The 21,464-nt window shown below is 35.2% G+C and overlaps 3 protein-coding genes across 6 annotated transcripts; all 3 read right to left on the minus strand.

Moving 5' to 3' along the window:
- Positions 1–738: 738 nt before the first annotated feature.
- Positions 739–6,046, minus strand: LOC141836290 (uncharacterized). 2 transcript variants are annotated; one of them, XM_074723744.1, is made up of 5 exons: positions 5,679–6,046; positions 5,525–5,581; positions 4,001–4,260; positions 2,269–2,513; positions 739–1,279 (listed from the first exon to the last, which is right to left on the minus strand). In XM_074723744.1, exons 3-5 carry the CDS (start codon positions 4,248–4,250, stop codon positions 923–925), a joined length of 852 nt encoding a protein of 283 aa, XP_074579845.1. In that variant the 5' UTR covers positions 4,251–4,260; positions 5,525–5,581; positions 5,679–6,046; the 3' UTR covers positions 739–922. The 2 variants fall into 2 exon arrangements, with proteins under 2 accessions (XP_074579845.1, XP_074579844.1); XM_074723743.1 differs by lacking the exon at positions 5,525–5,581.
- A 1,694-nt stretch (positions 6,047–7,740) lies between these two features.
- LOC141836486 (uncharacterized) lies at positions 7,741–12,831 on the minus strand. Of its 3 annotated transcripts, XM_074723991.1 has the most exons (3): positions 11,021–12,831; positions 10,563–10,882; positions 7,741–7,887 (listed from the first exon to the last, which is right to left on the minus strand). In XM_074723991.1, exon 1 carries the CDS (start codon positions 12,728–12,730, stop codon positions 11,078–11,080), a length of 1,653 nt encoding a protein of 550 aa, XP_074580092.1. In that variant the 5' UTR covers positions 12,731–12,831; the 3' UTR covers positions 7,741–7,887; positions 10,563–10,882; positions 11,021–11,077. The 3 variants fall into 3 exon arrangements, with proteins under 3 accessions (XP_074580092.1, XP_074580091.1, XP_074580089.1); XM_074723990.1 differs by lacking the exon at positions 10,563–10,882 and having other exon boundaries at positions 7,741–7,843; positions 11,021–12,781; XM_074723988.1 differs by lacking the exon at positions 10,563–10,882 and having other exon boundaries at positions 11,021–12,781.
- An 830-nt stretch (positions 12,832–13,661) lies between these two features.
- LOC141835743 (zinc finger CCCH domain-containing protein 59) lies at positions 13,662–20,272 on the minus strand. The gene is made up of 10 exons (XM_074723115.1): positions 20,118–20,272; positions 19,759–20,032; positions 19,543–19,672; positions 19,316–19,435; positions 18,652–18,769; positions 17,717–18,144; positions 17,271–17,571; positions 15,767–15,863; positions 14,847–14,989; positions 13,662–13,976 (listed from the first exon to the last, which is right to left on the minus strand). The coding sequence occupies exons 1-10, from the start codon at positions 20,196–20,198 to the stop codon at positions 13,848–13,850; spliced, it is 1,821 nt and encodes a 606-aa protein (XP_074579216.1). The 5' UTR covers positions 20,199–20,272; the 3' UTR covers positions 13,662–13,847.
- Positions 20,273–21,464: the final 1,192 nt, after the last annotated feature.

Genomic DNA, 21,464 nt, shown 5'->3' on the forward strand with positions numbered 1-21,464 from the left:
CAGACAAGCAGTGGTCCTGGAGCACATGTAGACTCGGCCTAAATGTATCGTTGGCTAGTTGGTTGTTTATATCAGGACAAAGCCAGCTGGGTAATTACACCTAATCTTAAGGCCTGCACATGGAACTCATTCCAATTAAAATTAAAATTAAAATTATTATTTTATTTTCTCTAAAATAAAATTGAAATATATATATATATATAAAAGCAATTCAAGCAACGACAACTCACTTTCAAAATTGAAGACAATTGTAGAACATTGATTGAAGTGGACACGAACATTATCGCCAAATGTTTGATTTATTTTAAATGATCGATAAATATTACTTTTTGATTTATTTTGATGATCGATTATCTCCAGACCTAGTTGGTTATTTAGTTATGAGCAAAATCAATTAGAAGCAATCATTTCCCTGCAACATGCTTGCATTTTATGTTGACCAACAAATAAAAAAATTTTCATTAATCATAATTTTATAATTGCATCAAATACTAAATAATTTTAAAAAATATTAAAAAACATTTTACAAGAAGTGAGCTGAGAAAAGTTGCTAAACAAGTTGCTAAACAATAACCAGATGGACACCAGTCAGTATTTAAGATCTCAGAGAAAGAAATGATAGCTTGATGATCTCTACTGATGAACACAGCTACATTATTAGAAAATATAAATCATTTCCTGATAGTAAGTTAACTCAGAATGTAAAATAAGCAAAGCCAGGAATTTTCAAACTTCTAGTAAGCTGCTAAATGATCGATCATATTCTTGCATAATCAGCATTCGATAAAGTCCTCTGCAACAGAGCTGGTTAAAACAAGTGTGCGACTGGATTCCAAATCAAATCGAATCAAATCTACAAATACAAGAAAAAAAACACCAGAAACGAACTCCATTTCACATTCTTTTGATGTGTACAAAGAGGTCAACCTCTAGAATTATAAGCTCGACCACCAGGATAATGACCACGGCCACCGTAACCGCGACCCCTGCCTCCAGAAAATTCAGCTCGCTCCCCGAAAGACTCGTAGTGACCTGAAACATATCCATGCGCATCACCAAATGCACCGATGGCACTGGCCGGCGAACCAAAGCCACGAGCTTCTCTAGCTCCGGCATTACTCTGATAAGTGTTACTCTGGTAGCTGTTAACATTAGCTTGTTGATATTGCTGATGGCGGAGCTGGGACTCTTTTTGTAGGAACTCTTCCCTGTGAGTAGCTTGACGAACTCGGACAGCCAGCAGTTTTTCTTGATATTTTGCATTGATTTCATCTAACCTCTAAGATAAGATAAATTTTTTTTGATAGTGTCATTTGGAATGATTGCATACTGAAAATTACAGAAAAGAGATAGTAGATTTGGAAATACAAAAAATGAGAAGGAAACAGATCTTAAAAGATGGTAGCCCAGCAAATATATTATTCAGCTAGGCTTAAACACTCTTTAGTGGACTTTTTAAGTGTGTCATCTCAATAATCTTGTTATGAATGGACTGTGTCATTTGAATCAATAAAAAGTGTATGAGAAAACATAAATATCATTAGATATTCTTTAAAATCTTGATTTTATAAACTGTGAAATTAACTAAAGACTCTAAACAATTAATTTATATGACAAAAAAAATACTAATATTTTTAAGAATGAATTTTCTTTCTAAACAGATCATCAAATGCTTCCGTTGGATAGGAATGCCAATATGCCCTAGGCAAGCAACCATTTTTTAGAAAAGGCAATCATATTCCTGTGATTACCATTGCAATTCACACATTTCTCCAAAGGGGTGGCCTTGTCATTACCGATATAGAAAAATGTCGATTAAGCTTTTATGGTATGGCTATGCAATCAAAAGAAATATTAACACAGTAAAACTGATGAAATGGCTAAGCAGTAGCGGTAGTATATTGGAGAACATAATTGTAATTTGCATAAATAGTTTGATGCATATGGCTCAAAGCGTAAGAGAACTAAGCATGATAGAAGCTCATATCTACAAATAAAAATGTACTACAGTAGACAACAAGGGACAACTAAGAGAATACATGCATGAAAAGGAGTCAATATCAAAATTTAGAACGTTCCATTGTATGAGAAAAAAGAAAAGTAGAGACAACAACCTAATGATTTAGAAATAACATCTTTATTATTGACCAAACAAAAGAAGATAGCATCTTTTACCAAGCCCTCCCCCCTCCCAAAATAAAAAGAAAATGAAAAGAAATAGCATCTTCGTCAACCAAAAAAGAAAAGAAATAGCATCTTTAGTGTTACCTCTCTGTGCTTAGCATTTTCTCTGTCCTCGGCTTGTTGTTGCTCTTTACTCAAGCTCATGATATCATTAAAAAATTTCTGTTCGAGTCCTTCAAATGTTTGAGGAAAATTATTATCAAATCTCGCCTCCAACTCATCTTGGCGAGCTTGTGCTCTTGGATCCTTACTGGCCAGCATCTCCATACCTAATTTTGAATCAGATACTTGTTCCTCAAACAAAGTGTGAGAAATATCAGTTCCTTGACCTGCACAAAAATTAACATTTATTTAGTTCAAAGATAGAGTTAATCAACCATTTCAATGAAAGAAAAATTAGTTATTTTGAGCACAAACATAAAGGTTATGCACATAATAAAAACATGAGACTACAAACACATGAGAACACCTTGTTTGTAAATTGAATTGACATAGTGCATCGGCTCTGGAGAGAAGAATTCGAAAATTTAGAATCCTTTTGGTCTTTCATTAGTGAAGTCCTGAAAATCTTTATTTCTGGAAGAGATACAGAATGTATGGTAATGCCTGAGTCAACAGTAAAATACAAATCTTTCTGCTTTCATGACATTTCTGTCCCTACTATAAACTATAAAGAAGAAAACTTGACTTGCGTTCTCCCTTGGTACGTAAAAGGTAGAGGGTTGCAATAGATCTTGATAGCAACCATAACAATGTATAAATCAACCTGTGAGGATGGATCCTAACTTTATTTTATTACAGGTTGCAGCCACACATTGCACAAATAAAGATAAAGATTAGTTACTTGAACCGAGTTAAATTATGGTAAAAGGTAATATGGAGGCGTCAATTCAAAGTAAGACAGTGATATGGAAAGGTTAAAACTTAATGCCATCATTAATGCAAAATGTTCAAGAAACATAGCGCATCAAATTCTCAGCAAATAAAAATTGCCAACTAATAGTATAGGTCGTTGTTCATAGGTTTAAGTAAACATAAAAAATAGTGCATAATCGATGAGTAGCAATTTTAGTCAAAGGGAGCTTGACACATCTCATCAACCTAGAAAGATCATTATGAGGAACAAGCTGTTACACTCAGAACTCCGTGCCAAGTGGAATCCAGACATTGGCCTGGCATTCACTCAAAGGCCAATAAAGGGAAGCCCAATAATACATAGAAACGGCAGCCATGAAAGAGAAAGGCTGATCAACTACAATAACAATGAAGAGCATTGACCTCACCTTGAAAAAGCTAAGAAACCAACCTTGGAATCCAAATCAGTATGAACCTCCACCTTAACCCAAACATCACCTTTACCCAATTTATTCCACTTTGGGCAAACCAAATTCCAACTTTACCACCTCAATTGAATTCTAATCACCCCAATCCTCCTTTAGTTAATCCCTTGGAATCAAAATCTACACTAGGCTCGAGAATTTTAGCAATTTATCTATCTATTGTGATTTTACCCATAACGAGTATAAAATCAATTGGCCATCTTTTAGTATTTCAACATCATCTTTATCATATATCAAAGCAGAGCTACATATAATTGCTTTTGAATAGTAATATTTATTTATTTTATCTTTTCTTGTAATATCATCATCCAGAAGATGCAAGGCAATTGTCCGGTTGAAAGCAAATTCACTATGAGCTGAAGTTAAGTACTTATAGAAGAGAAGAAAACTAGAACAAAGTTTACTGGTCTATGAAGGAAAGTAAACCATGAACGAACAGTGAAAGAAATTCTATGTCAAATCAAAGTAGTGCCTACCTTCTTTATACATTTGAGATGGGAGCTGATTGAAACTTGCCTTTATCCCATCCCTATCCCACTGCCATTGTCCTTCTGCTTTAGAGTACATATGTTGATGCTCTTCACCAGGCTGGAAACTACCAGACCCACCTGGATAATTTCTTGCACCAGCGTTGTGCAGTAATCTCTGTGCTGACAACCGCTGCTGCATCTGTGCAGTTACCATAGGATTGATGCCTGAATCAGTATATTGTCCTTGTCCCCTCATTTTTTTTTCACTGGAAACCCCACAAATTAGTTGCTGATACAAAGAATATAATGAAGACAAAAATGATATACAAAATAACTGTAGCTGCATCCTATAATACAATGGCAGAATCATGCAGTAAAGAAAGGATATATATAAACAGAACCTGTGCTTCCCATAATGAAATATAAGTAAAAAAAAAGGAAAAAAGCTTTTTATGCAAAGAAATGAAACTTATCTGTATATCTGTATATACAGCACTATATTCTGAAAGTGCGGAGCATGTCTTGCATGCAATAGGTGCATGTATCTTCAGACTGATAATTAGCTGATTCTGTATGTACTAAATTGTAAATGTAGACACTAGACAACATTATGGCGCTGAGAACTATGGGCATATGTTCGGTAATGTTTTCAGGTTAGTCTAACATCACCAATTTATTTTGCTATTCCAGCTTTACTTTAGCAAAGCCATAAGGTGTTCAATCCTTGCATAATACAATTAGTAGACGCTTTAATTGAATTTTTGAGTAAGTAATTCTTACTTTCTACAAAGCTCCAGAAGCAAACTATTAGTGAAAACATAGTTATGACTCAGGTTACACTTGGAAGTCTAAATAAAAATCTTGACAAAAAGATTTAAAGAATCTTATACACATATAACAGCATAGCAATATGGAAATTGTTCATTACAAAAATCAAGGCATCAGCTCCATATTACAGTATTCATATTAGCTAAGCCACGGTTTCCAAAATCAGTTCATATCGATATGAATCAGCAAAAGTCAATCCAATATTTTCTGAGAAGTCAGCTATCTCATATAGATTGATGGAGAAGTATAGAGAAAGCAGAGGCTCCAAGAAATTACCTAGAAATAAGCAAGTTACACTAAGAAAATAGATTAAATTGATTGAAAGTTCATCAAATCATTAAAAAAAGGATTTAATAGGTTAAAATTTGGTCAATATATATATTTTTTTTGACAAACTCAATTACTCTAGCCAACTCTACCTCCTCATTGCTTAAGATTTATTATGGCATCACTAACACAACCATGCTATTGCATGTGATTAATAGCATTCTGATTTACCACTAAGTAGACCAAGCACCCCATCCATGTCTTTTTTCATTTATTGTTGATCGAGAGACACTACAATAGTATTGACCAAGAGCGAATACAGTACGTCCCTAGATCAGTACTATCTCAAGACCTTCATTCCCAATTAAACACAATAGTAAGAAACATTAAATAATAATCTATTTTAACAAATAATAGACTCCAATACGACACAACCTCAAATCCAAATGTGCTGAAATTCCAGTGTCAATGTCGTCCAAACTTGATCAACCCCTAAAGACCCACAAAAACTCTATAAACTTCATGTTGGGGGGTGCAATTTCCCTTTGGATCAATAATCCATAAAATAAACACCGGAAAAAGACTTTACCTAGGCCAAAATAAGCCTTGCTGTAGTTATGTCACTCCTTGAAGATGTTGCTGTCAAAATCAACCTTGAAGGAAACCCTCGTGCCTCCACTTCCGGAAGTCGATGATAAGGTTGAGAAAAGAAGTAGTCGGCGGTGGGTACAAGACGAACACCCAGGGCCGGCGTCTAGGGCTAGAGAAGGAGACGGTGGAAGAGGGAATGCCACTATCAGAGAAAGAGGAAGAGAGGGCTAGGCACGAGGTACCACATGAGTTTTCCAGCCATCGATCGCATCTCCGGTGAGATTAGATCACCTCCGACGAGATCAAACGCGAGAAGAGAGCGTGACCGCGGCGTAGGAGGACGGAGTTCGGGTGGGATACCTCGCACGTGGGCGACGCATGGTGTGATATGGTTTATAGTCTATAAATATCCCAACTCCAAATTTAACTCTTTTTTTAAAATAATAATAATAATAATAATAATAACAATAACAACAGAATCAAAATCAGTGTTAATCCATACTCCATCAATTAAGCCCAATCAAATTAGTTAATTTAAATTTTTAATTTTTGAATGAGTCCAAATTAAGCCCAAGCACAATTGACAAATTAAAGAAATTCAATTCCTTCGATCTAATGAAAGATTAAATATCTGATCAAAATAAAAAAAAAAGATATAAAATAATTTTTTTTAACTTCAATTAAATAATCAAATATAAAAATTTTCAAATTTGAATATGCAGGTGGGTTGATAATCCATAATATTCGATTAAAATTATATAAGTGAGTTGATTTTTAAAAATCAACAATGCTTGATAGTTTGATAATGAATAAATTTATTAATATAAATAATAATAATTTATTAATATAGAAAACATCTTTTGATTACGATGGAAGAAAATAATATATAAGAATGAAGTTGGATATCTAATTGCTCCGGGGACAATAAATATTAATATAGAAGATATGATAAATGAAAATGATATACGGATAGAATATAATAAATGAAAATTAAAATGAAGAGATGGATAGATAAATGAAAATAAAAACAGAGTATGAAATCCGATCCAAATTTAATCTATTGTCATTCTTACGACAAACCGATCAGCTCAACTATTCCACTTGGTTGCACCAACTCAAGTGACTCATATGACATATTCCTACCTTATAAACTTGTTCAACATGTTTGATTCCAATAGATTATTTAACTCATTTTGTTTGATTAGTTCGACTAGTTAAACTAATTTACCATTTCAATTAGACCAACGATTAACTCGTCAACCTCAACCATTCAACTTGTAACCCTTCTAGTTCAATCGGTCTACACAACACATCCAAGTAGATGAATCAGTCTACCCAAGAACGAACCCAGCTGTAGGCACACTGGATGCGATTCCAATTCCAGTCCTTCCCTCTTCGTAATCTGGAAATGAAACCATCACATTTTTTTAGTTCTTTACAATTTCTTAAAACCACAAAAGAAAAAAAAAACTCTTTTTGTGAGAGATTAACTTGCCATGGATTTTTAGATGAGACATCTTATGTTTTACCTCCTTGGCGGCGAGCCTTGTAGGTGCTAGCTATCAGTTTTCTTGGTGGTTGCAGTTGGATTTGCACTTCCCTCAAATCCACTATCCACTACTTCAAAATAATCATACCTGCACCTTTGTAGGTTGTCACATTGGAAAACAATAATACCAAATGTCAATTTATCGACAAAGGAAAAAGTGGCAATCAGAATTTACCTAGGCATTCGTTGAATTAGTCCTTCACCAAAGTGGTTGAAGGCAATGATCGTCCAAATAAATTGATATTATCTGGCTGTACTAGGTATTAATTTCAAGCACGCTTCACAGATTTCAGTCATTCCACCTGATTTTGCTTGGTCAGTGTATGAATATTAATTTTCCATCCTCTAAAGGAAATGGCAAATATTAACTTCCACTGGTTGATAAAGAAACCCCTAGCATACATTAGAAAAACATGTATTTGGATGAGATTGATAACCTTCTAACAATAATCTGAATCATTTAAACATATAATGTAGTTTATACACACTTACATTGAGGTTATCCCTTTAATTCAATCTTAAGGTGAGTTTTCTTAATCTTCATAAGTAACAAATCTTCATCTAGTTTAACGAGGAATTGGTATGTTAATAGTGACCTCTTGAAGTGATCGAATCTATGAACAGTTATCTAAATTGATTCCATTTTTACAATATGATTCTGAAAGATAAGAAAGAAAAGTTCATAAAAGTTATTTGCATAAGACTCATTCATAATCAATTAACATCATGCAAAAAGAAAGAATACTTCGAACGAAGAAGAATCCTATGGCAAAGTGGAAAAACAATTTGACCACATGCAGTATACAAAAAGCAATATAGGCAACAAAATGCCTCAATTTCTGATAAAGGGCAGAGATAGATGGAGATCACTTCCAGTAGTGGAAAGTGGTAGATGAATCCCACTGCCTTTTGTTATTTATTCGTTGGGAACACCAGGTTTTCTACAGTCGATGGTAACTGCTTTCAATGGACTGGACCACAATTCAGATTTCGGCAACAAAATAATATGTAGATACTAACAGTGAACATGATGGCGGTAAAGTTGACAATGAAATGCATCGTGCCACTGAAGTAGTGCAGTCAGCACAAACAAGCTTGAGAATATGAATTGACAATGAGAATCTAGCAATGTGTTGGGTGTGTCATGCAGTCGGTGAAACAGGCAAGAGGTTTGAAATAGGAAATGATAGACTACTGTGATTCTTGTAATTGCACTGATGATTGGAGGTGCTACTGGTACAGTGACAATGAGATACAGTCAGCAAAAGTAACGATGTGGATGTGGCATGGTCGCAAGCTCTGGCCCGGGCTTACAGCCTTATTATACATAAACCAAATTAGTGAACAATTGAGGATCCAGTGTTGGGCATACATCACTGACTTCAATCTTCCCTTGATGAAGTTTAATATAATAAAGAAATAGAGGATGGGGTGGGTGGTAGTTATCTATCATGGGCTCAACATATCAATCGACCTTAGATTCAAAAAATCTAGATAAATTATCTGTCCATGTGTAATTTAATTAGAAAACCCTAAAACACTGCAAAAGAAAGGGAGAAAGCAGTCAGTTTCTCCAGGACAACCACTTGGGCTTCATACAGTATGATGCTATGCTACCTAGGTAGTTTCACTGGCCGAGCTGCAGTATAAATTGTTGAATCTTTAACCTTGCTGTATACCTTTTTTTTCTTTCCAATTCCTTGATTAGAATATTGTACATGTTGTTTACATGTGAAGCTCGGCATTACCTTTTTGTCAAAAAGTATATAAGGTATTCTATTATTCTCATTTTGGAAAAAAGATCATGCACCAAAAGACTAAAGGTGCTAGAGTTAAGGCAAATTAAAAAAGGAGCAGTCCGGTGCACGAAATTCCCGCAAATGTGTTTCTTAAACATGCACCCAAGACATGAGCGACCATTCCATTTTACAGCTTGTTATACAAATACTTCCTATAGTATGCACTAATCTTTTACAGTACTGTGGAATAGATTATGACACAATGGTCTTTTGTTCACAAGGGCAGATAAACTACAAGATGAATGAGGATGTGCTGCGCCTGAGTAATTTATTATCAAGTGTCAATTAAAGGAGTAGCAACCATCATTGGATTGTATTAAGGTGATATCAAATTTGTTAGAGAATAATTACAAAGTGACATGAAACAGAAAATGCCAGTATAATTCAGTAGCTATAATGTCTATAATCCTTTAATGACATGTAAAATGCTAGTAAGAAAAACTTTTGGCAGATTCTTTGGTGTTCAAGTGTTTTGATGGTTCCTCCATATTCATTCATGTTTAAGCAAAGTCAATACTGAGAAATTGAATGCACCTAAGCAGGCCTAAGAAAGATTTGAACATCATCAACTTGACTATGTTTACTTTGAGAGACATATGGATCTTAAGAAAGCAGATGGTATTGTTAAGTACATTTGTTCTTGATGGTTCTTGTTTCAATTATTCTTCTGTTCGAATTATGCTTCTACTGTTATTTCAATCACCCATCACTCTTTATTCACAATTGATTTCCTTGTCTACCACCATTATTCTCAATCTGAATCTAAGCTCTCGGGTGTGAACTCGACACTATTTATGCAAGCAATATTGAGGCGGAAAGAGATGGCTCATGAGCTTAATTGAAAATCCACAGTGACTTGAAAGTTCAGCTGGCGTGATTTAAAAACATGCTCAATTCTTGTTTCTGAATTACTGGTTGATGAATTATGTTATCTGACATAAATCAAAGTGATGTATTTTACATATGGTGGAATTTTCAGTGAAACTGATTGACAACTTGATGTCATGATTTTTATTTTAGTTCAAATTCAATTTCATTTGAAATGCATATGTAGGATTTATATGCCACTGGTAGCGTTAACGTGTTATGCCAAACTGGTGAAAAAAGGATAGGGAAGATCTCAAATCGATCAACAGTGTGAAGCAAGTCCTTCAAGTTTAAGCTAGCATATACAGTAACATATACCAGAAGATAACAAGAAACATCACAATAAAAAGCAAATCATTTGCCAAATTCTTCCTAAATGGAACCTTTTATGACATTTTTCATAATATATATATATATATATATATATATATATATATATATATATATAATTTTAAAATAAATTTCCACATCTTCAGTACCAAATTCTACACTACACTAACTCCTTATAGCAGCAACCCCTTATATTACTCATGACTTAAGCGGCTTAACATAAGACTACTCATCAAAAATAAAATCAGAATATGATCTAACAAGAGCAATTCATGCAAAATGAAAATTCTAAGACAATAACTTAAAAGAAAAAGCAAAGTAAAACAGATCAACATACCCTAGAGTGGTTTTGTCTTCCGATCTTGATAATTATCCAAACAGAAACAAATTAGATATTGCAGACTGCCAAAACATCAACAAGGACAAAGATTGATGATCCAGTTCCAACAAATAGAACTTTCACAATGAAACCTCCAACAGAAATAAGTAACTTCACCAACCAAAAATGGCATTACGCAGAGTACAAAAGGAAAAAAAACCATAAAGAATATATGAGTAAGCACGTCATGTATCCAATATCACAGCAAGGTCAGATCAGGTGTTCAACAGAACAAGCAAGCCCCTAAAACCAAGATCAAAAGCCAAATCATAAGAGGTCTGCAAAGAAAAAAAAGTAAAACCCACAATCCAGCATATCAAGATTCTAACAGAAATCAATAAAATAATAACAAAACGCCCTGAAAAAGCAACAAATCTGAACTGGGAAAAGAAACAAGCTTAAATCAGAACAATTACCTCGTAAACCAGAAACGAGACTACTCAAGATGACTTCCATCAGCAACCACTTGGCCTTCATTCAATATGATGCTTATGCAATTGCTGAAAATCACGTAGTTTCATTGTCCCAGCCTGCAGCATGCATTGCTGTATCTTTAACTTTACTCTATGCATATTCTTTCTCTCCAGTTCCTTGATTAGAATACAGTATGTGTTTTGTTTAGGTGTGAACCCCGTCATGACCATTTTCTCAAAAAATAAACAAGATTGTTCTGTTTTCCCATTTCGGCAAAGTCCAAGCACCAACAGATTATAAGTGCTAGAGTCAAGGCTAATATCTTTCTTAAACATGTGCCCAAGTAAATACAACAGGATTCTCACCCATTTCCATTTACAACAAAGTTTCAATAAGGGTGTGTAAGTTTTGATGTCAGGCTTGCAATCAAATTCTTGCATTGAGAAGAGTATCTTTAGAGCATTCCCTGCCTCAGAGTAATCACAGGAAGTTGAAATTAAGGTATTGAATGTGGTCACATCTGGTGAGATGCCGTCTTTGCACATTTGCTCAAATATGTGATGTGCATCTCGCAATTTCCCTGACTTCCCCATCAAAAAAATCAAAGAATTATAGAATGAGGTATCAGGAGCACAACCAGCATCCTTCATCATCTCAAATACCAGCAAAGCTTCTTGAATTTCTTTGGCCTTTGCCAAAGAATGCATTATAATAGTATATGTGACAACATTGGGTTGACACCCATGCACACGCATCTCATTAAGAATTGCACTGGCCATTCTAAAGTTCTTTTCCAGGCAATAACCTTCGATCAGAGAAGTGTATGAAATTACACAAGGGGTATAACTAAATTCTCTCATTTCCTCAATTGTTCTTATAGCCTCTTCTATTTTTCGTGCTTTGCTCCATCCATGAATCAAAGTATTAAAACTACTAGCATTAGGTTGTACTTCATCCTTCAATTCCAAAAATGCATCTCTTGCATGCTTAACACTCTTCTCCTTACACAAGGTATCTAATAGTGCATTCATAGCAATGGTATCTTTCCTAACACCAAAGCTCTCAATGCTTTTGAAAGTCTTTATGGCATCACCCCACCTACCGGCTCCAGCAAGCCTTCTCATTACCTTGGTCATGGTAGTTAGTGACACTAAGCCTCCAAGACAAACCATCTCATTGATCAAACTCCACATCACATCAAATTGTTTACATTTCCCTAAAATGTCGACCATCATATCATAAGAAATAGGAGAGTGTTTGAAACCTGCTCGAGCACCAGCCCACCTAAAGAAGCCAAAGGCTGGAAACCAGTCATTGCTAAATCTCTTCAATATCGTATTGATCAAAGCCTCAGAAATGTCTACATTGCAACCAACAAAAGCTTGGAAGAGATCTTCAAAAGATGTGAAGTTCAAACTTAAAACTTTACATATCGTATCAACATCATTGTCGTCTGTATTGCAAGGCTCCTTTCCATAATCTAACCTAGAGTCAGTGGTTTTCCTTTTGGAATCACTAGCTTCCAAAAATTCCAACTTCGTCTGGAGCACAAAATCATCGGGGTCCGCATAATTATGCTGGTCATGTGGATGCCTAAACCAATCAGGGAGCTCTGGTGAATCAGTTAAGTTGCGATAAAGATTGCAAAGCAATGAACTTCGTTGTCGCGCAGCAAATGAAGAAATCAAGAAAACCCGACCACATCGAGCCATCACAAAGACATCTGAAATCCAAACCGAGCAACGAATTGTAGACACCTTTTCCTCCTCTCTAGCAGACAAAAAACTGATGTTTGTCTGATATTTTACACTGACTGGACCTGACATATAAGAAATAAGCCCATTTGTATCACTTTTCGAATCATTCAACAAGTTTTTACAAGTTTATAAATCAGAATTCACAACAACAAAATGAGAATCTGATTAAAGAAACAACTCACTGTTCAGAGCACAGATAAATTAAACCTTCACAATCTCGTCAAGCATTCCATAGCACTGTTCAGTCGGAGCACAAATGACGAACAGATGAATAAAGATGCATTGAATATTATCTCGAAGAGAAAAGTCGATGGATGAAGGATTAAGATGCCCGAGCCGTGCCGGTCAGCGAGGGAGAGAAGAGAGAGAGAGAGAGAGAGAGAGAGAGGTACCTTGGAGCGCAGCGGCTGAGGCAGTAGGCGGTGGGCAGCGGTCCGAGATTTGGAGAGAAGGATCGCGGGATCGAGGAGAAAGAGGAGAGATGGGCGGCAAGCGGCGGCGGCGACGCGTGCGGCGGCAGACGGTGAGCCGATCGGGACAGATCACGCGAGGGAAGAGGCGGAGAAAAAAGAAAATAAAAATAATTTCTAAATTGATTGAACTGCCAAAAAAGAGGACATGCGTTTTTCGAAATGAATTAAAATCTCAGGTTTCTTCACTCTCAACAACTTAACCGTATTTGTGAGCTCAGAAATTATTTTGAGAAAATTTTCAAATATTAAATTATGTAAAAACAAATTCGCATATTTTTTACAATAAAAATCATATTATTTATTAAAACTCGAGCGACGCTAAAAAAAATAGTTTTAAAATTTAAGAACATTAGGATTCGAATAATGAATATTCTACTCGATATCCAAATATATAGTCAACAACTAATGACATCTTATATCGAATGATGGTGAATAAAATGCAAAGACTTTATAGCTTTAGTACGTCATATTTATCTCAAAATTCTATACAAGAACTTTGAAGATGACTAGGAATCAGAAAGGAGGTTATCTTTTAGTTTTTGATCCTTGTTGGAGATCTTGGTTAAACGAGTAAATACCAGAAGAAGGGTTCTACTGAATCAATCTACAGGATCAAAAGCATCAAATCCCTCCTTGAATTCTCTTGCCATTTGCTCTTCTTCTTGTTTGCTAAGCTTACAATTTCTCCAATCAGCTCGATCTGCCAGATTTAACAGGCCTGCCATCACCTGCAACACTTTACCAGCTCTTATCATCATCAATAACAAACTATAGTCTCGCAGTTTCTAGGTAAACATCATAAATTATTCAGGTAAATTCTGAAGAATTGATTGAAAAATATACATAATATAAAACTTTTGGCAAAGTTAGTAAGCAATGTAAGCCAGCCAATGTTAGTTCCAAGTTCGAATGAAAAAAGGCTATGAATTGAGTTATGCCTACATGACCAATGTCAGCCAATATTGTATAAATCAATAAACATGCATTCTCAAAGGAAGAAGTTTGTGTTCGACCTCAAATTGTTAGGACAAGCATGGTGCACGATTGACTATGATGACAAACTAAGTAATCAAAACATTTTGAGCATCCAAAGCACCAAATTAAATATTCACTATCGAAGCAACTTAGTTACTCATTTTGGATGATAAATTGGCACCCATAACTCATGGATTGATGCAGGTACTCGATAGGTCTAATACGCAGACACCTAAAATCTTATTAATCAAGCTCCAACTTAAACTTGATAATTAAGCATAATCAGGTATCCAAACCCAACTTAAATGGATCAACTATTGCTATGATCTACTTTTACATATTTCTTTGAACCTTCTACTTAATGTTCTAAGGTCCTATGACCCTACATGTGTGTTGTGTTTTTTTATAATCGGCCTTGGACTCAACTAGTCCCGGAGGCGAGCGGTCTTCACTCCTGATTCGTCCACTAAGTAAATCCGGAAATACGAACAGCTCCTCACTCAGCGGCCAACGTCCCAGAGTGCTTAGGTATCTTGCTGAGCATCATGTCATTGCACTGTGCCCGGAGGAAACCAATACAATCTAAATTCAAGATCAACTACATGTGACATTGTACAAATTACCTCACGCCCAAATTGGACAGGAAACTTCTTGTCATCAATAACATGAAACAGAGTTGAACAATCAGGGAGTTCCACATAGAACATACATGAATTGCTGTGGAATTGGGATCTTAACTGTTTTCTACCTTGACAATTGCTAGTGTCTGCAAAAAATAAGCGAAATAGATGTTAAAAGAAACAGCAATTTTGTCAGAAATGATAGAGATCAGATCCGTAAACAAAACAGCAATTATGTTACGGAAGAAACACAATCATCCATGCGAGGACTATTGTGGTTTGATATTTCATTCCACTTTCAAGACCAAGGACTCCTGCAGCACTCTAGATTAAAGGTATTCTTATCGGGATTCAATCTATTAGACTAGCTCATATTTTACTTGCTTATTTTACTAATGGATAGTTTTTAGTTGGTATTTTTATTCGTGCTTCTAAATTAATTTAACCACATAAATGATTTCATGTGCTTATTGCAATATTTATTCCAACTAATAGCCAAAGATTGTTCTTATGCAGGAAAAAGCAGTTGACATCTAGATCATCAATACATAGAAGAAAAAACACTCTGAACCTTGGATATGCAGATATGACACTTAAAGTTCACACACAGTTGTAATTCATCAACATATTAGTCTTCTTAAAGAATTTCCTCAAGCTATGTACTAGGTAAAAAGATTCAAAAGTACAAAATTGCTAAACAAATTCACCTCACAACTAATGACAATCAGGAGTACACGTACAGATAAATCAATCTCCTGTGATACTCATGTATCAAGGTAAGAAAATAAATGTAAAATAACACATGAGAAATGTTGTTAATAGATATGTCTTACTTTAAATAAATCTATGGAACCAAACAAAAGTACACTTAATCATACACTAAAATGCAATTAAGCATCAAACAATCTGATAGTTAAACATACCAAGATTCAGCGCTTCAAATTCAAATCCCAACTTCTTAGATGCTAACTTAAATATTCGCTTGACATTGGATGCTTGAGACAATGGTATAGGAATGACCTGATGAAGAAAAAAAATTCTAACCCATAGGGGAAAATTGGAAAAGGGATCACATTAATTAGAAAGTATAAAGATAGACAAGAAGAAAAAAAAATTACCAAATTACTATTATATGAAATAGGCATTGACTAATAAAAACATGATCATCAATGAGTGTACACAGATGAATTCTATATCATGCACCAAGATGCAGCTGCTAATGACATCATAAATCCTAAATATGTATGCATGTGTTTCAAGTTCCATATGAGAATGAATGGTTTTGTCATTTCCCTGAGTCAAGTTCTAATACTGAAAGGTGAGAGAAATTTAGATAGAGATAAATCCTAGAACAAATGGGGGGAAAACAAAGCATAACTTTGCTTATTTTTCTAAGAAGAAAACAACCCAAGAGCATAAGAACTCTTTAAAATTAAGAATTATGCTCCATATTTCTTTAAATAATCCCATTAATTAGATTTGTATTATCTAAGCAACAACATTGCTAATACAAGAAAACTATACCAAATGAAGGAAAACCAAAAGAAAACATCTAACAAAAGCATGTGTTGATTCGCACAATCTGATGTTTCAATTTAAGATGGGATCTAACAAAATATCATGAAAGTAGGAAGAAACGGAAAGTAGAAAAACATCTAAGATAACATTACCATGCTTAAGTCCCTCATTTCAAGTTACATCATGAACTACTAAACTGTGAAATGAAGGTATGTAGTGTGTTCCTACATGCACATAACGGAAAGTAGGAAGACAAGGAAATTACTTCTAAAATGCAATATATTTTAATCAAGCCCTATCAGTATGTCAAATGAGGCTTAATTGATAGATTGTATTATTATCAAGTATTACATCATTTGAGATTTAATTATACATCTGTTTAAACAATTAGGATAGTTGTGAGGCAACTAAAGTAGTTCGCAAGGGATTACTAGCAAGGTAGAGTCATTATTTGGTGAGTTACTGAAATGAAGTAGAAAGAAGGAGAGAGAGATTGTGTTATTTGGATTCCACTATGTTCCACTTAAATTCTCCCCTTTTTCTTCATTTAGACACCAAATAGAGCCTACCTCTACTGTTTCTTCCTAATGTAATGGAATTGCAAAACTGTGTACAATTATCTCAGCAATGAATTGCTAACATGGTTTATTTAGTGATTAACTAGCATCATATTAATAATTGTTGTTATCATAATCAATGAAGTGTTGGAAATTGTTAAATGCTTATAGTCATATAGAGGCTGTTCCAGAACTTGATCATAGCCAAACTGCAAACTGCAAACCACAAACAAATATTGGTTTACCATAAACCAAATAGAATACTCCTATTGTAATACAACAGAATGAAGGAAACCACTACTGCAAAAGATATCAACTCAAATGTTATATTATAAGACAAGATCTCTCTTACCTGAAGATTAGCATGAGGACTCTGTGGGGATACCCACTCAAAGAAGACAATAGCCTTAGCTTGCTTATTAAAATATTCACTGAGTGCGGTCTTGTACTTCTCGAGCTCTGCCTCTGTATCTGAAGGCATTGTAAGTGTATTGGGGCAGTGCTCAATCGGCACAAGAAGTACATGATTCGGAACAAGAGGACCCTTAGCGAGTGCACAATAGTAACTTTCTCCGATGCTTAATACGAGATGCATTTCCACATTTGGACTTGATAAGCAGAACCAACAAGTTCTCTCTCTCCCACCTTGACCACTAAATAATAACATAGAGAAAATTATATACCCAAGGCATAATTTAGAAAACAAAAAAAGAGGGTTTGGATGACAAAGTAAACAAGAATTTCCTAAACAATATGAAAAATAACAACAAAAGAAATAAAGATAAGTGAACAACTGACCTATGGGGTTGCATATTTTGTGAAAAACTAGCCCCTTCTTCAGTGAGACTATGACCAAACTTGCAGTCAGGCCCACGTTCACACTTTCCCTTGTTGAGAAAATCAAAACAAACATTTCTCATATAATGCGCTCTAGATTCCTCATCATGTCTAAAGTTGCATTTCATGCCTTGAGAACAAGATCCAATAGAAGTGAATTTGAAGCACAATTTTTCACCATTGCTCCCTCCTTTTCTCTGCCTCTTTTGTGAAGTGTCATAGCGCCAATATTGTGAATCAGGATAACCAGGTCTCTTCAAAGATTCACTTGCATGGTTTGCAGGCTCTACATGCATATATGGTGACATGGTCATGTTTGGTGGTCTAGCACTTATCTCAGTAGTTGACATTATAGATGCTGGCATCGGAGTTATTCCATGAATAAATTTCTGACCATCACAAGTGAATTAACAAAAGTTATGCATAGTATGAAAATCATATGGACACAGGAATTTGCAATGTGAAAAACAAGCTATGAAATAATACCATATGCTGAACATAATGGATCATATTTATTGTATATCTTTATCTGTTCAGGAAGGAGAAGAAAACACTATCATGCATATATTTGCCATCAACAATCTGAATAAAAGTATAGTAGACTGCCAATAATATATCACAAGTCAAATATTTAATTTCCCATCAATAGTGATTAAATAATTGAATCAAAACTACAATGGTGCAACACGGCCTGACATGGAACAAGGCCATGCATTCTAAGCATGTGCAGCAGATTGTTACGCAATCCTTGCATCATTACAGGAACAGACAAATCTAAATCAAATTGTCCACACAGTGCAAATGTTCATGCTCGAGAGAAACAAATTCTGTAATTAGGAAAATTTGAATATATTAATACATCATCCATAGGTACAAAGAACTATGCAGTAGAATACCTGTTTATTTTTGTTACCAACAGAAGCTAGCCCCAAAAAACGTGTAAAATGTGCAGACTTATCATTAGAGTAGGGTTCACGCTCATAAAATACACCTTTAGTGCCTGCGATGTGATACCTAGATAAGAAATAGGACCAAAAGAATCATCACAAGTAACTCTTTTAATATATCCCATGCCCTACAAACAGAAAATCAAGTATTTCGTAATAATGTTGCATAAAGCAAATAAGGTTAAAGTAAATAGTAAATGTTCTTGGAAATTAGTGATGGCATGCAATTCATATAATAGAGGTAAATAATTTCAGTTATCATGGATCTGGTTATTCTTGGGATATCAAGGCAAATAAGACTTTAACTGATCATCAGGCAGTTAATTTTAATTGGATGGGAGTAGAAGTGAGAAAGAAAGAGAAGAAATAAAATTATCAATTCTTGTTAAACGAAGTACAGAGAAAGAAATTTCATCCACTGCCTCTTTTTAATTTGCACACAAATCAAGCTGAAATGGAGAGGAATGAAGTTTATGGATTACGTAGACACAGATAAGTGACATAATTTTGTTTTTACAACTAAACTTAGAATCACTTGAAGAAGGATACTCATTGCAGATCAAAGGAAAGCAAATAGTTGGATCTTAGTATATAGACGTAAGAGATGATTTACCTTGGCTTAATTTCTTTGGCCAACTCTGATATGACAGGATCGGTATCTGACAGATCAGTAACTTCCGAGGGAGCATTGGATGTGTCAGCTCCAGTGGAAACACCACTTGGCCATTCATTAGTAATAGCTGATCAAGGATTCCAAGTTCTCTCATGTAGCAGCAATGAGATAGAACAATTTTACTTTACAGCTAAATAGCAGCAAAATTTATGGGTTCTCAAGGATATGTCAAAAACAAATCAACAACGCCATCTTCTTCTGCCAGAGCCCGCAATGCACCTATGTCATCTTCACTATATCCTCCGCTCCCATCAACATCGGAAGGTCGCTTGCCAGACAAATACACAACCGACAACCCTGCAACCGCCATGAAATCCAACCCGAGCCTGTGAAGCGCAAGAGCAATGAATTGAAAAACTGAGTAGAAGACACTTTCCACGGACCAAGGAGGGAAAATTTGCCGCTGCCCTTGAGCCAGAAAAGATTGGGGCAGACCTCCAATCCATCCGTCTTGAATCCACGAGCGGCGTGTGGCTTCGAGGCGGCGGACAGAAACCGGACGGCACCGACGCCGTAGTCGCCGATGAAGTAAGTGGGGATGGGGACGGCGGAGCGGCCCTCGAAGTAGTCGGCCACTTCGTCGATCCCATCGTCGGAGTCGGGGAAGAACTGGCCAACGCAGAGGAGGGCGTCGAAGGGGTCCATGGACTTCTTAAACTGCATCGAAGGGAGAGGTAGGCTTAGGGCTCTGCCCAACGAAACCCTAGTTCACGAGCGAGAGACAGAAAAGTCTGGAAGGTACCAAATGAACGCGCTTGAAGAGGAGGTTGAGGCGGCCGAGCACGTCGCCGCAGAGGAGGATCCGCGGCCGCCGAGGCTCCATTGTTGAGAGGAGAGCTGTGGCGGGAGACGGTGGGGAGAGAGCTCCGTTCACGCAAGCCCGCTCACGTACGCCGATGGGATTCGAGGCATGCAGTGCACGTAACTGCCTGAAACCGAGTCCGGGTTCGACCGAGTCCACTCAGCATACCTAAAAAAAAATTGATAATACCAGTTAATCATATTAACTCAATCTGTAGGGGTGATCCATCCGGCCCCACGAAAGTTTTTCATCGATCACCAGGATAAATTGAAAAGCGCACGCAGCGGCCGCAGATGTCTAGTCTGGATGACAACATGAATATCCTACCGCGGTACCATGACCCCGGGGACCCCACTTAGCATACCTACTTTGGGCTTGCAATGGTTTGATTTAAAGGATTTTTTTTATAATTTAGATATTTAATTTTTAAAATATGATTAATTTTAAAAATGATTTCATAAAATAAATTTTATTAAGCAATTTCGATGATCTATCAAATTCCATCAAAGATGATTTATCAAATTTTATAAATTTATAAATAAAATACATATTTTTTATTTTTGAAAATGCTTGATTGGCCGTTTATATATCTTATAATTAATTTTTAAATATTATATAGTATATTTTTATACTCATCTAATATCCAATTAAAACTAAATTGAGTTCTAAGATAATGATAAGAAAGGTATTTTAAGAAACAAAGATCCTGAGGTCATTTAGAAGAAAAAAAACAGCATTTTAAAAGGAAAAAATTATGCAATTGCCTTTACATTTTATATATAAACTAATTTGTTTTACCTAAAATGATTTAAATAACATGAATAGGGCAATTGTTATAAGAAACTCTCTTTTTTTTTCACAAGGATCAAGTCACTTTTATCGAAAACTAACAATTGAAATCTCTTTTATATATATATATAAAATGATAAAAATAAAAAAAAATCTTAAATTGATGAGATATATTAGAATGATTATGATTTCATAACTACTATAACTATAATAATTATAATTTATAATTATAATAATTACAATTTTATAACTACAATAACATAAAAATAACTTTAAAATTAGAATTCTTTGAAGTCTTTAAAAAAATTTAAATAATATTTTTTGAATCTAAGACTGGGCAGTTATGAATTATATTTAGAGTAAATATAAATCTCTGAACATGTTTTGATTTGATATATTGTACGTTTCATAATTCAACTCGAATCGAAAATAATGACCCCTCAAAATTTATCTAATATTCACATTATAACAACTACGATTTCGTAATTCGTAACTATT

The sequence above is a fragment of the Curcuma longa genome, chromosome 10 (genome assembly GCF_044706935.1).
Source record: "Curcuma longa cultivar G26 ecotype Majalengka, Jawa Barat chromosome 10, ITB_CL_G26_1.1, whole genome shotgun sequence".
NCBI classification, from domain to species: Eukaryota; Viridiplantae; Streptophyta; class Magnoliopsida; order Zingiberales; family Zingiberaceae; genus Curcuma; species Curcuma longa.

What these genes read in the sequence shown, in the direction of transcription:
- LOC141836290 (XM_074723743.1), bottom strand. Translation starts at nt 4,250, where the DNA reads ATGAGGGGACAAGGACAATATACTGATTCAGGCATCAATCCTATGGTA. An exon ending in ATCTCAAATGTATAAAGAAG is followed by an intron (nt 2,514 to 4,000) that starts GTAGGCACTACT and finishes ATTTTTGTGCAG; the next exon opens with GTCAAGGAACTGATATTTCT. An exon ending in AAAATGCTAAGCACAGAGAG is followed by an intron (nt 1,280 to 2,268) that starts GTAACACTAAAG and finishes ATCTTATCTTAG; the next exon opens with AGGTTAGATGAAATCAATGC.
- LOC141836486 (XM_074723991.1), bottom strand. Translation starts at nt 12,730, where the DNA reads ATGGCTCGATGTGGTCGGGTTTTCTTGATTTCTTCATTTGCTGCGCGA.
- LOC141835743 (XM_074723115.1), bottom strand. Translation starts at nt 20,198, where the DNA reads ATGGAGCCTCGGCGGCCGCGGATCCTCCTCTGCGGCGACGTGCTCGGC. An exon ending in CGGCAAATTTTCCCTCCTTG is followed by an intron (nt 19,673 to 19,758) that starts GTCCGTGGAAAG and finishes TGGCGGTTGCAG; the next exon opens with GGTTGTCGGTTGTGTATTTG. An exon ending in ATTTGAAGCGCTGAATCTTG is followed by an intron (nt 14,990 to 15,766) that starts GTATGTTTAACT and finishes TATTTTTTGCAG; the next exon opens with ACACTAGCAATTGTCAAGGT.